This window comes from Rhinolophus ferrumequinum, chromosome 17 (assembly GCF_004115265.2).
Source record: "Rhinolophus ferrumequinum isolate MPI-CBG mRhiFer1 chromosome 17, mRhiFer1_v1.p, whole genome shotgun sequence".
Lineage (NCBI taxonomy): Eukaryota > Metazoa > Chordata > Mammalia > Chiroptera > Rhinolophidae > Rhinolophus > Rhinolophus ferrumequinum.
The window spans coordinates 52,360,202-52,375,249 of NC_046300.1; the positions used below are offsets into that span (position 1 = coordinate 52,360,202).

Here is a 15,048-nt window from a genome sequence, read left to right on the forward strand (position 1 = left end):
ATGCCCTCCCCACTCCTGCGCTTCCCTCTCTCCCGAGGTGATCTCACCTCGACCCGCGACTATAAATATCCCCTATATATGTTGATGAGTCCTAAGTCTGTATCTCTAGAACTGAGCTCTTTCTGAACTCTCCAGCATAGCTAAACAAGACCTCTTGATCTCCCCAGCTCCCAATCAGTTCCTTCTTCAGTCTTAGCCATCTCCGTAAACATCATCAATTACCCTGTAAAATCAGGCAGAAACCTTACGAGTCATCCTGGTTTCCTCTTTACCTCACCCTCCATATCTAATCTATCAGCAAGTCCTATCATTTCAACATCTAAAATACATCCTGAATCTACCAATTCCTTATAGCTCTATTTCTATCACTCTATTCTAAACTACAATCATTTCTTGTCTAAATTGTTGCTTCTACAACTAACTGGTTCTTTCTGTTGTTTACAATCCTGCCCTGGCCATAATCCATTCCCTAAAATGTCAAAGGGGTTTTTCTCACATCATTGTCAAGTGGCTTTTTATCATTAAAATGTAAATCAAATTATATTATTCCCATGAGTAGAATTCTCCAATGACTTCTCACTGCACTTTGAATAAAATCTGAACTCCTTACTATAGCTACAGGCCCTGGTGATCTGGCCCCAACGCTTTCCTCAAGTTTGCTTTATACTTCCTCCCACAAGCTCAGTCAAGTTGGCCTTCTTTCAGTTTCTGGAATATACCAAATTGTTTTCTCCTTCAGGGATTTTAAACTTAGGTGTTCCTTCTGTTGGGAAATTCTCAACTCTAGATCTTCCCATGGTTGGCTCCTTTCTACCATTCAGGTCTCCAAAATGACACCACATAAAAGATGCCTTCTCTGACCACCTGCTTTTATGGCCCCCACTCCCTCACCAGTCACTAACATATCACCCTGTATTTCCTTCATAGTACTTATCACAATTATTTGGTTTATTTGTTTTCTTGATTACTATGTTTTCCCCATTAGAATATAAGGTCCATTGCACAAAAACTATGTCCGTCTTGTTCATCAATCTTTAGCATCCAACACAGGACCAAGTACAAAGTAAACATTTATGAAGTATCTCATGAATAAATGAATTAATTACAGACAAGGAAGATATTTTCTCAATCCCCAAATCTATAGCAGTTCTATAAAGCAGGTCAGTGTCAAGTTTTGAAATAATTATATAAAAAAACTAAGCATGAATAAAATTATTATATGACTGTATAGTGACAGGAAGTTTAAAATTCATTATTCTAATTATGTGTCCTTAACTTATACTTTTTTGTGTTGTAACTCCTTCACCTCCTAAAAGTATATTTGTTATATGCTAATTATATCTCAGTTAGAAATATATATACACATACATTTGACCCTTAGAATTGAAGTATACATTCTTCCTTTATCAAAAAGATATCCATCTTGGGGCAGCCAGATGGCTCAGTCGGTTAGAGCGCAAGCCCTTAGCAACAAGGTTGCCGGTTCAATTCCCACATGGGATGGTGGGCTGTGCCCCCTGCAACTAAGATCGAAAACAGCGACTGGGCTTGGAGCTGATCTAGTCCAGATTGAAGGACAACGACTTGGAGCTGATGGTCTCTGGAGAAATACACTGTTCCCCAATATTCCCCAATAAAAAACAAAAAAATGATATCCATCTTTTTTGAATGAAACCATGTTCTTTAAAAGTCTTTTTGAAAACTTCCTATTTTACACCTTCACTATCATTTCTTCATACTTCCATCATAACACCTGTTATATTATACTGAACATAAATGTTTATATTTATTCATCAAGCATTTATTGAGCACCACTATAGGTGCTCAGCACCTTAATTTTTATAGATACAAAGATGATTAAGAAGCAAGTCCCAGCCTCAAGACTAAGAAATAGACCATTTTTATACATACTGTAAAAATATGAACAGAATACCTAATACAAAGGGCTAAGTAAATTAATAAAAATGAACAGGGTATAATGGGAGCAAAAAAGAAGCCATCTATCCAAACCCATAGGAATGGAGAAAGGCTTCCTGGAGGTGATGACTGAGTTGAATTAGAGACAGCCAGGTAAAAGAAAACATGGATGGTGAGCGGATATGCCAGGCAAAAGCAACAAGGTGAGAAATGCCATATTTCCTCAATGATTAATAAGCAAGTCCATGTTAGTGAAGCATAAAGTATGATACAGTGAGTGGCGAGAGAAGAGGCTAAAGAATAGGCAGCGGTCATATTACAGAAAGCCTTGCATGCCATATTAAGTTTTAATTTTAAAGGTTATGGAAAGCTATTAATGGCTATTTCAGTCAAGGCAAGAAATGAAGGCGTAATCTAAGGCTATGACAAAAAGAGGACTGATTGGAGAAGTATTCACAGCACTTGGGGACTAACTGTATGGCACATGGGTAACGAGGGAGGGAAAAAGCGAAGTTTTAAGCATGAGTGACTGAATGATGATAACAACTACGATAGAGAATAAGGGGGAAGAGAAGTCTTTTGGAGAAAAATGATGAGTTCAATTTTTGACATGTTGAATTTAAGCTATTTGTGCATAAAAATCTCTGTGAATCATCAATATATGGTAGGTAGTTGAAATCAGAAAAAGAGAGACTCATCCAGGAAAGGAAAGAAAACAGTGGGCCTCAAGTCAGGCAGGGAAGAGAAACCCATAAAGATGACAGAGAAATAACAGAGAACCAGAAGAATAAATGTAAGAGAATATAAAGGAAATGAATGGTCGGAAAGGTCAAGAGTCAGGTAGAATTGCCACTATACATTTTTAATTTTAGCCATTCTAATGGGTAGGTAGTGATAACTCATCATGTTTTAATTTGCATTTCCCACCAATGATGTTAAACATCTTTCTTGTGTTTATTTACCATCCATATACCCTCTTTATAAAATTCTATTCATGTCGCATCCATTTTCTTATTGGTTTGTTTTTATAATGTTGAATTTTGAGAGTTCTTTATAAATCCTACATACAAATCTTTTGCTGGATATGTGATTTGTGAATATTTTCTCCCAGTGTATAGCTTTTCTTTTCATCCTCTTAACAGGATCTTTCACTGAGCAACAGTTTTTAATTCTGATGAAACATAATCCATCAGGGTTTTTTTCTTTTATGGATTGTGCTTTTTGTGTCGTATCTAAGAATTCTTTGCCCAGCCCTCAGTTTTCTTCTAAATTTTCTATAGTTTTACATTTCTCCTGTGTTTTCTTCTAAAAGTTTCAAAGAGTTTTACAATTTACATTTAAATCTATGATCACTTTTTCAGTAATTTTTGTACAAAGTGAGAGGTTTAGGCTGAGGTTTGGGATCTTTTTTTGTTGTTTATTTGTTTTGTTTCTTTATGGATGTCCTATTGCTCCACTCTATTTGTTGAAAAGACTGTCCTTCCTCCATTGAATTGATTTTTGCACCTTCGTCAAAAATCAGTTGATTGTATTGTGTGGGTCTAATGGGTCATCTATTCTATCCCACTGACCCATGTGTCCAATTATTTAAAAGTAAAACAGTTTTTAAAAAGTTAACTGGAGGTATAGTGAGAGAAGTATTGAAAGAATATCCTTAGGATTTGGCAAGTATTGGTCCCTGATTACAATGATGAAGTGGTGGAGTTCCTAGAAGCTAGATTGCCAAGTGCAGTGGGTTTTTATGCTCAACTACCTAAAACACTAGAAGGTAAGAACTGTGGAGGAGGAGCAAGTATGCTAAACACAAACACAAATATGTCTTGCAATTCAACCAGCTACACAGTAGATATTTATGAATGTTTTGAGATTCTTTTGTATCTGTTCTTACACCTAGTAAAGAGGAAAATCCACAGCCAAAGTCTCCAGAAAAGTTGAAAGGCAGAGGGAGGAGGAAGAAGACTATTTTTAAGCAAAATGAGGTTCCTCCAAAGATCCTCAACCCATACGGAGGTACCCTGAGTCCTCTATCCCCAGAGGGAATTTTAAGGGACTTGAAAATTCTGTACCGCTATCTGGGAACATGTTGTATACATTCTTCTTCTGTGTAACTAGCTCCATGAGTTTCCATATTCCTTGCTGTTACAGAAATGTTTCCTTTGTCATCTTTCCACCAATAATATCCTAGTTCCATGTTGTGACCCATGCAGTGTCTTTTTTTAAAATCTCTGGCATCTAGCATGTGACTAGCACACAATAGATTCTCAATAAATAATCATCATTATATCAATATTAGGACAATGAAAAGGGAGATGCATTTCCTTTATAGTTGTCACTTTGAATTTCTTCTTTCAGTTATTTCAAATAAGAACTATCTACAACTAATCCTCAAATAACAAATGGCAACAATATAATTCTTAAAATCCATATTGTCATCCATGACATTCTTCTTCCTTTAGGCAGAAAAAATAAAAATCTCAGTTTCTAAATTTCTCTCTTTTCTATAATGGCACTTAGCAGCTGGTCTCAGAAGGAGATACTTTGTAATCATTTCTTTGAATATTTTCAAAACAATAAATATGAAAAATTGAACTCACTCCTTTCTTTTTAATTTCACTGGTCATCTGTCAAAAGCAAACAAACAAGACATAATTAAATCAAGGAGGGAAATTTTAAAGTAATTTAAATTTTTAAAAATTAAAATATAAATACTTTAAAATTTATGTATTATTCTTTTAAAATATTAGTTATATTAAAATTGACTTAAAATAATTAAGAATTAAAACAGAATAAGGATAAACTTTGTAAAGGGAAAACATAAACTTACAGTTGGAGGATAATCTGGCTCTGGTGATGAACGTATTCTTTTATCCAGTGTTCTGTCTAAATTTCTTTTAGCTGCATCGATTCTGAAATATGTAGTTAGAAAAATGTATGACTCTCTTGAAGATACCACTCGTATATTATTAAAACATTACAATTTGAACATTTTTTTCAACTATACTTAAAGAAAAGATAGTCAAGAGTTCTTTATCTTACTGAATTTTTTATGAGAAACAAATCCCAATAGCCATTATCAATGAGACTTGAATTTTCAAATTCTTCACGTGTAATGTAAAAGGATGAGGCTAAAAATAAAATCAAATTTTTTTCAATTAAAAAAAAATCTGATGCATCATGGGTCCTTATATGTATTATCTCTGTTCAACACCACCCTTTCAGAGAAGCCTTCCCTTACCCCTTATATTAAGTAGCACTTTCTTCACTATCTATTCCTTTATCCTCACTTACCTTGCTTCATAGCACTTATGACCACTTGTTATATTACATGTTGTAAACTGTTTGATTCATTGTCTTATCCTCAATGCCCAGTACAGAACCTGGCATATAGCAGGTGCCCAATAAAGAGTTTTGATTGTATGAATTTATCATCCGTAAAATAGAAGTTCATCTTTAAATAAAATTATGTCATCATACAATCCATTATCTGTCACCAAATACTTATTGAATGCTTATATTATGCAAGACACTCTAGGTTTTATTGAAATATAACAGCAATAAATCTCAAGGAATTTATAAACTGAAAGGGTGAAAAGACAAAAAAAAAAAAAAAGAGTGCCATATGAAAGGCATGGGGCCCTGATGGTTCAGAGGAGGGACAAGTTCACTTTCGCCTGGAGATACCTGTAAAGGCCACATGAACAGTTAGCATGCGGAGCGGAGCGAGCTTTAAATACAGAAGAAGATTGCAGGTAGAGATGTGATTTTCCTGGGGAGATGTATCTAAAAAAACAAAGACCCTGAGAAACAGGAAGCCAAGGGAATGATCAAAGGAAAAAAACAGGATAGGGAATTATCTAATCTACCCAGAGGTTACCAGACCAGATGGAGATAAGATTGGAGAATTGGATTGGAACATCCAGCTAAGGGCCTCAAATGGCAAGCTTTTTCATTCAATCGACAGCGGAGAGTCACTGAGAGTTTTTGAGTATGGGAACATTTTTAGGAAGACAAATCTACCAATTTGTAAAAGTTAAATACAGTGAAAGAGACGGTCAATGCAGAGAGAATACTAGCAAAAAAAAAAAAAAAAAACTTGAGAAAGAAGATTGGAGGATGCCAAACATGACGAGAATGAAAAAGAACAACTGACAGAGGCAAAGGAAATATGGTCAGAGAGGCAAGAGGAGAACCAAAAGTAATTTCGAGGAAAGAAAGGCCATTGGAACCATAAAAGCATAGACTGGTAATCTCCATAAAGACAAGAACCACGTATACTTTTCTCACTGCTTTATCTACACCACTTAGAAGGTGTGACCAAAAACTACAGTGAATGTTCAGATAAAAAAAAAAATTATTGCAGTAAAAGACACATTGCCATTAATCCACTTCAAAATACTCCCCCTTGCTTCAAACACACTTATCCTATCATTCTTGCCACTTTCTGAAGTAGTTCTGAAAGTCCTCTTTTGTGAGTGTCTGTAGTTGCGCTGTCATGGCTACCTCAATGTCCTGAATCATTTGACTTTGGGGAAGAGCCAGAAGTTGCATGGTGCCAAATCGGTGAATAAGGTGGATGAGGACACACTGTAGTGTTTTTATTTGACAGAAATTGCTATACCAGAAGCGATGTGTGACATGGAGCGTTGTCATGATGGAGGATGATTTATGGCACACTTTAAAACACACCTTCTCTCAACCATAGCTCACGCCTGACTGACTGCACCAAACAAGTTAAAACTTGTCACACACTGTTACTAAGGTTCGATATGCTGCTTCCTGTATCGAAGATCCCTGCCTTTTCGCTAGTTGGCACTCGGCAGCAGCATTCACCATATTTTGTGATGGTAATTGAAATGCTCTGTGTCACACATTGCTTCTGGTACGGCAATTTCTGTCAAATAAAGACATTAAGGTGTGTCCTCATCTACCTTTTTCACTGGATCTCGCACCATGGGACTTCTGGCTCTTCACCAAAGTCAAAATGACCATGAAAGGTAAACGTTTTGAATTGCTTCAGGACATTGAGGCTGCCATGACAACGCAACTAAAGACACAAAAGAGGACTTCCAGAACTGCTTCAGAAAGTGGCAAGAAAGATGGGATGTGTTTGAAGCAAGGGGGAATATTCTGAGGGGGATTAATGGCAATGTGTCTTTTACTGTAATATATTTTTTTTATTTAAACATTCACCGTATTTTTTTTTATCACATTTCGTAGATAGTGTCCATCAAGGTCAATAAATATCTGTGGAATGAGTGATTAGAATAGTGCATTTGGAAAAGATCTTGCCTGTCTAGTTCAGTATCTTATTTGATCCATGAATACTCTCAAAACTATCAAGTTGTACAGTGATGGGAGATAGCATTCATCTCTTTCTGAGGTAGCCCAATTTATTGTCAGCTGCTCACCTCCTTAGAAACTAATTTCTTATGTTGAGTTGTATCTTTGTAATGTGTATCCTCTGGAGTTATATACAAAGAGTCGCATTTCTCTTCTATGTTACCCTTCTAAAACTTAATGATACCTATTCAGTTCCTTCAACTATTCCTATCAATAAAAGTTACCTTTTATGCTGAATTTATTATGTTCTAGATATTGGATTAAGGTCTTAAAAGCATTAATCTTATCTCTTTCTTACAGATGGGAAGATGAAGTAAAGTTACCTGACTTGAAAAATTCACATGGCTAATAATCTGCAGAGATGGGATATGAACTCAGGCCTGTTTGATGCCAGAGTCTACACTCTCACCAATTAAGTGAATCAGCTTCCTTCAAATGAGGTAGTTTCAAAATTCCTCACTCTCCTCTGTAGCTATTATGGTTTATCAACATCTCTCTTAAAATGTGATCCCAGAATTCCAGATGTTGTTTGACCAGTGTGCAGAGTGAAATTTTTTTCTCCCACATTCCAGACAGTTTACATTTATTAAAGTAACATAAGACTGAATTAATAAACTTTTTTGAGTAGCTTCATTTACTGAACCTGACCAAACTAAAATTCCAAAGGCTTTTTCACATGAAGTAGAAAATGGGCCTGGAATATCCTCCTTCCTATTTTATTTAACCATCAAACCCAAGGCCAGACTTCCCTTCTTCCATCATTCTCACCCAAATAGCCTAGCTCTCAGTGATCTACACTTTCAAGGAATTTGCCTTATACTTTGGTATGATAGTTGGTACTCGCTGGCTTGCACTGTAATTATCCCAACATAAATATGTCTAATTTCTCTGAGCTCTTTATGTATAAATGCCACCCCTTGGAATAGCAACAATTTCCTGGAGTGTGTTTTTTCCTATTGCTATAAATAAAAACAGCTGGGAAGAATAAGAGAGAGCCTTTTCACTCCATTTTTGCTTTGTGTTTTAACAATCAAAAACAAAGAAATAAACCAAAACTGGATAATTTCAAAGGACAAAGGACTGTGTGATAGACTACATGCAATGAAGGAGAGAAAAGCTAGGCTGAATCAAGAGGGAGACACTGGCCAAGGAAGAAGTGGATCATTCCTGGGATTCTGGAAAGCTACAAAATGATTTTGGCTCAGCCAAGTGTTCCCAGGAACTGTTCCCAGCAGGGAGCCCAGTTCAGCCTACCATTCAGTCCTGTACATCCTACCTCACCTCTGGAACTCTCTTTATCCACAGACTTCACCCCACCTTCGAAAGAGGGAAGACTACATTCCTAGTGTCTAACAGGTAGAGGTAAGCAAGGAATGGAGAATCACAAAATCCATGGTCATCCAGAAAAATGTATTTCTGGTATAAAAGCTTTTCATTCCAAATGCATTTTTCCCAAATAAAACACATGGCAATTCTAATCTCTGTATTAATACAGTACTCTGCTTCAGGTTACTATTTTGAGGCAGTATTTTTTATTAAGCACCTAAATGAGAGGGGTACTACTTACAGATCTGTGCAAAGCACAATAAAGGTAAAGTTCCTCCTTAAAAAATTCATTCATGGGGGTCAGCCTGGTGGCTCAGGAGGTTGGAGCTCTGTGCTCCTGACTCCGAAGGCTGCCTGTTGGATTCCCACGTGGGCCAGTGGGCTCTGAGCCACAAGGTTGCTGGTTGGACTCCTGGACTCCCGCAAGGGATGGTGGGCTCCGCCCCCTGCAACTAACAACTGCAACTAACAATGGCAATTAACAACCAGGAGCTGGGCTGCGCCCTCCACAGCTAAGACTGAAAGGACAACAACTTGACTTGGGAAAAGAAAGTCCTGGAAGTACACACTATTCCACAATAAAGTCCTGTTGCCCTTCCCCAATAAAATCTTAAAAAAAAAAAAAAAATTCATTCATTCACCACCAACAACATGCCAGACACTGTTCTCTATGTTGAGATCTCTGTTCTTAAGTATGTCAAAGTAAATTAGAAGAGAACGACAACTAAGAAAATAAACAATAATACGTCATGTTATAACATACTCTGCTCTCTCTACTTATGACATCCTGCTCTTCTGCTTTTCCTCCTACCTCACTGGAGGCACTTCTTCAGTCCATTTGCTGGTTGGCCCTACTGTACCCAACATCTAAATATCATAATTCTTAAATGCTTAGTCCTGGGCTTTCTCTTCTCAATTCTCATATTTCTCTCTCTCTCTCCCTCTTGCTATCTGATTTCAACTATTTCCTCTAAAAATCATCTATATCCTGTTGACTCCCAAATTGGTATCTCTAGCCTATGCCTTGTCTCTTATACATCCAATTGCCTACTTAACATATTTCCCCTTAGATGTCACATAGCACCTCAAATCAAAAAAAGAATTATTGCTTTCGACCTCCCCGCCCCATCATCTCCTGAACTTCCAATTCTCTATCAATATAAACACTACCATCCACCTTGTTACCAAAGGCAATCCAATGGGAAGTCCTATTGATTTGGGAGCCAAAACATACTCGTACACCCTGTAAATCGACTTCTCTCCTCCTCCTTTGCCTCCAGACTTATCTCCAAACCACCATAAGTTCTCATGAACTACATGTAGTAGGATGCTACTACAAAAGCATCCTATCTGGTCTCCTTGTTTCCTTTTATTCTTGCCCTTTCCCCTCCACCTCAGTCTATTCTTAATAGCCAGAGTGGTATTTTTTAAGTGTAAGTTGGATTTCATGTCACTTCCCAGATTAAAACATTTCAATGGCTTCCATTGCACTTAAAACGGAATCTGAATTCCTTATCGTGGCCTTTCACAATCTGCCCCTACCTTTCTCTCCGTCGTCACCTGATACCACTCTTCCCACGGCCCCTGATACTCTAGTGACATTGGCCTTTGCCAATTCCTAGAACACACTAGAAGCATTCATATTTCAGGGCTTTCATGCTTGCTATTTATTCCCTTTGCTAGAGTGCTATCCCCATGTTTATTTAAATGACAAGTTTTTGATTGTTTAGATTTTCTACTTTAATATCATCTCCACAGGCCTTCCCTGCGACGCTCCTGGGAACACCTTTCCTGTCACTCTCTATCCCACTATCTTCTGTCTTCACAGTACCTATCATTATATAAAAGGTTAACATACTTTTTAAAAAATATATCTACTCTCTGTCTCCTCCCATTAACATATAAGCTTCTCTAAAGACACAGTCCTTTGTGTTGTGTTCTCTGTTGCCTCCCCAGTAACAAGCACAGCGTCTGTGTACCATTATGTCTGCTAAATAAACTGATATGAGAAATATGTAGAAAGAGTTAAAGACACACGAAGGGGATTAAGAGAAGGCTTTCCAGAGGAGGTGATGTGGAGACTAAGCCTTAAAGTACTAGTAGAAAGATTAAGACAAAAATACCTTCCAGTGAAGGAAACTGCAGGGAGCAACTGTGAAATTTATCTTTTACTAAACTGTGAAAAATATATTCATGGAACTGCAAGTAGTTCAACATGACAGTGTGAGAAAATGAAAGGTTTTAGAGTAAAAACAATATGTTACTCCTAAGGAAACCCCATCTCTACTCTCTAAGTCTACTGAAACATTGAGTAGTCTTAGAAATGAAATGAGTAAAGGATCTTTAATAATACATATACTGATATTAGTTAATATAGCTCATAAATTTGAATTTAAATATGATTAAATGATTGATAAACTAATAAAAATGTAAATCTAAAGAAGTTATATAATTAACAGACCTGTTTAATTGTAAGAAAAGTAAAATTTGCAAAAATTTAAATTAAATTAGCAACAATATGATCGTTAACAATGTAACAGATACTAAAACTTAGTCAGTTGCAAAAAATATGTATAAATGAGGCAAACCAAGAAGGGAAAAAGAATGTAAAAAGAGAAGCAGAAATCCACCAAAGAGAAATTTCCCATTCCATAGTTGAGTGTTAGGTTAGAACAGCACAGATGAGATTAATGTCTTTTTTTTCTTATTTATCCCCAGAGCCGAGCAGAGTCAGGTACCTAGGAAACGCCCAGTAACTGCTGAAATGAACTGAACCATTTCATTTGGTAGCTAGCACCTAAATTTGTCTTAATTTCCACTAAATTGGAGGTGGGAGGGCAGGATGTTGGACTATATTTTCTTTTGAATATGAAAAAAAATTAAGTACAAGTAGTTTCAAGATATTTTATTAAGTATGTGCAATGCTATTCAAATGCAATGCTATTCGTAGAGTCCCAATTATTTGGTTTTACTTTCAGGGACCAGTATGGTTATAATACATTGAGTGGAAGAATAGTGTGGTGCTTAAAGTATATGAATTCTAGAACCAGACTCCTGGGATCCAAACCCTAGCTGTGTGACTTTGGGCAAGTTACTTAACTTCCCCTTACCTCACTTTACTCATCAATAAAATAGAGATAATAGTGCCCATCTTATAGGGCTGTTGTGAGAAGTTTAGGTGAAGTGATCAAAACAATGCTTAGAGTAGACACTGATTAGCGTAAGGAATATACCAGAGGTGCCAAAAAAATGTATACAAGTGGACACTGGTCAACCTTTCTCAAGGAATAGTTTGCTGTAATCAGAAGTGTCTGGATGCTGATGGTAACCACTTTGAGCACCTCTTGTAATTGCAGAAGTCAAATGTGACTTGTATTCATCTTTTGTTGTTGGTATATATTGAGTATTATAGTATTAACACAGTTTTTCTTTCTTAACTTGTGTATATATATTTTTTGCAACTTCTATATGTCATTTATTATCATTATGATTACTTTTTCAATTGTTTTCCTAATTGAGCTTTAAGATGGCATTTTGCCCTTCAAAAACCTACAAAGTTAAAGCTTTTTATGAGAATATGAACACTAATCATTTTACTTGAATTCCAAACAAGAATTATTTACTAATATGCTACTTACACTAACTGATTAATTGTCTTCTTCTGCTCCTTGGATCTTCTGTAATTCAGCAGCTTACTTTGTGTTGATGTGTCAACACCTATGTTTTCAGGGGGGCCAACAATGGGAGGTAACTTCAAGTTCAGAGCCTCCTTTTCTGCTGCAATGGCAGCTTTGTTTGGATCTGACATCTTGGTCCCCTAAAGATTAAAACACTCTATACTCTAAGGAGAAAAAGTCCATAAAGCCATTATTGTAAAAGACAGCTTCAGTATATTCATAACATATCTTATATATCAATACCAAAAATGCTAGGCCTGTTTAGATCTTCCTCCCAAGTACGGCATTAGTCTAAAGAATGGCCGTTGAAAGAAATGGGCAAGGATTCCTGTTAGAGATCTACCACCCACTTGCTAGGGAAAAATGAAGCCAGTCACTTCCATGTTAGGGCTTGTTTCCTGAAGGATGAAATTAAGGAACTAGATTAGATGCTCTCTAAATACCCTACAATTCTAAAATTCTGGATTCAACATTTCTCTATGAATCACAAAAACAAAAGACCTAGTTGTTGAGGTATAATCCCTCTCCCCACAAACCAGCTTAATATAATTAATATTTAAACATCAATATCATATCTTAGTCTTGCTACCTTCCAAGAAAGTAATTTATCTATAATCAAGCCAAAATAGGCATACTTAATGCATAAAAAATCTAAATTTCATGCAAATGCTGAACAATTATCTGTGATACCAACTGCATTTCCCAGGGATGCCTGCAGAATTTGGAGATACCTGCCTTGAAAAAGAAGGTATTTCTGCTGGCACCCAACTCATGATCTCCTGGCCTGGGAAGGGGTGAAGAGAAAAGAGGGACAAGGAAGTACCTGTCTGTTTCACTACTTCCCAGCTGCACAGGTAAGAGGGAAACGTTTTGAGCTTCTCCTCTGATGAAAGGAAGAAGGAAAACGAAGAGTGAAACCTCTAGAACCCCACCGACTCTCGGCCAAGCTGGGCCGTCGCCTGTCGCGTAGATACTAAGTTGTCGCCATAGAAACTGTCATGGTCGCAGTTGAAGAGACTGGGTAAAGGTTGCCTGAGAGGCAGTTGCTGAGCTGCGACAGATTAGAAGTACCTGTCACAACAATTCTTTACTCAAGTAAATGGAGGTTGGGTGAGATTTTTTTTACCTAACTGCCTTCCCTTGGAAAGGGTCCAGGGAATCAGGATCTTCAAATCGTGGAAAACTGCAGGACTGGATATTTGGATCTGTTGGAAGATAGATTTATGTAAACACTCTGTCAAAGGAGTATCAAGTCTTCAAGTGTCCCCACAGTGGCTTCCTATAAATGTTGTAACTAATCAACAACATAATTTATCTTGTTTCTATATTTGGTATTTGTTTATACAGCACTTTTCTTTAAGGAAATCCTTGGCAAAAAAGGTTAAGGTGTGTAAATTTTATGAGTATGCTTGGAAGAGAGAAATGTGAAACTTTGCTCTTTGAGGCTGCTGAATGGATACTCCCATCAAAACGATAATAGCCTAAATACTATGTGCATAAATAAAATGGGGGGATGAATAAGTCCTGGTGGTGTATTGGTGGTTTATTCATTCAACAAGTATTTGAGCATCTTGTATGTGCTAGTCACCATGTAAAGAATTTTTTTACTGAGAGTACACCCTACATTATTGTGTGTGAGGGAATAAACAAATTAAATATACTTGTAGCAGCAACTATCTTTCTGTAGAAAACAAAATACTTGTATAAAATAAGTATGTGACAGTTCTCTGACATATCTCTACAAAAACTAACAGAACAGCAGATTTTTATGTTTTGCATGCATCTTCTCCCAGTTATTTAATCAAACACTAATCCAGTGCTGCTGTGAAGAAATTTCGCAGACATAAGTCAAGTCCCTAATAAACTGACATTAATCTAGGGAAATTATCAGGGTCGCCTGACTCAATCAAAATACTTGTATAATATAAGTATGTGACAGTTCTCTGACATCTCAATCAGTGGAAGTCCTTTTAAAAAGAAGCCTTCAGCATGCCCTGAGTCAGACTCCAAACAGCGGCTAACTATAATTACTCTCCCCTCTCTGGATTTTCCCTTCCTGACAGCCTGCCCTACAGACCTTGGATTTACCTAACCAGCCCCCACAATTGCGTAAGCAAATTCCTTGTAATAAATACACACACACACGAATACATATAGGGGATATATATAATCTACTTGTTTTGTCTTTCCTCATTAAGCTCTGACTGATACAACATATATCTTTTTAAAACAACTTTATGTAGGTATAATTTACATACTCTAAAATTCACCATTTTAAAGTATAAAATTCTATTATTTTTTAGGAAATTTATAGTTATGCAACCATTACCAAGACACAGCTCTAAAACATTTCCATCACAGCAAAAGATTCCCTCAGGTTCATATGCAGTCAATGTCCACTCCCACCTCCAGTGCAGGCAACCACTGATTTGTTTTCTCTATAAATTTGTAATTTCTGAAAATTTCATATAAATGGGACCATATATTATGCAGTCTTCTGTTTGGCTTCTTTCACTTAATGATGTGTTTGTGGTTCATCCATGTGTAGTATGTAACAGGAATTCATTCCTTTTTATTGCTGGATAGTCTTCCATTATATTACATGAATATATTACATTTGGTTTATCCATTCATCAGTTGATGTACATTTGGATTGTTTCCAGTTTGGGGCTACTATGAATAATCCTGCCATGAACATTCATATACAAGTCTTTGGATGAACATACATATTCATTTCTTGATAGAAACCTAGAGTGGAATTGCTGGGTTGAATGGTTAAGTCTGTGTT

General features: G+C 36.6%; 1 protein-coding gene across 1 annotated transcript in view; it reads right to left on the reverse strand.

Annotated features, from left to right (window-relative positions):
* The window catches only part of DNAH12 (dynein axonemal heavy chain 12), a 190,131-nt gene extending 176,777 nt beyond the window's left edge, over window positions 1–13,354 (reverse strand). The window contains exons 1-4 of the mRNA XM_033131749.1: window positions 13,084–13,354; window positions 12,222–12,424; window positions 4,742–4,823; window positions 4,512–4,538 (exon numbers count right to left, since the gene is read on the reverse strand). Coding sequence (XP_032987640.1) covers window positions 4,512–4,538; window positions 4,742–4,823; window positions 12,222–12,391 — 279 coding nt within the window. The 5' untranslated portion in view covers window positions 12,392–12,424; window positions 13,084–13,354. The remainder of the gene's footprint in view (window positions 1–4,511; window positions 4,539–4,741; window positions 4,824–12,221; window positions 12,425–13,083) is intronic.
* Between the last annotated feature and the right edge of the window lie 1,694 nt (window positions 13,355–15,048).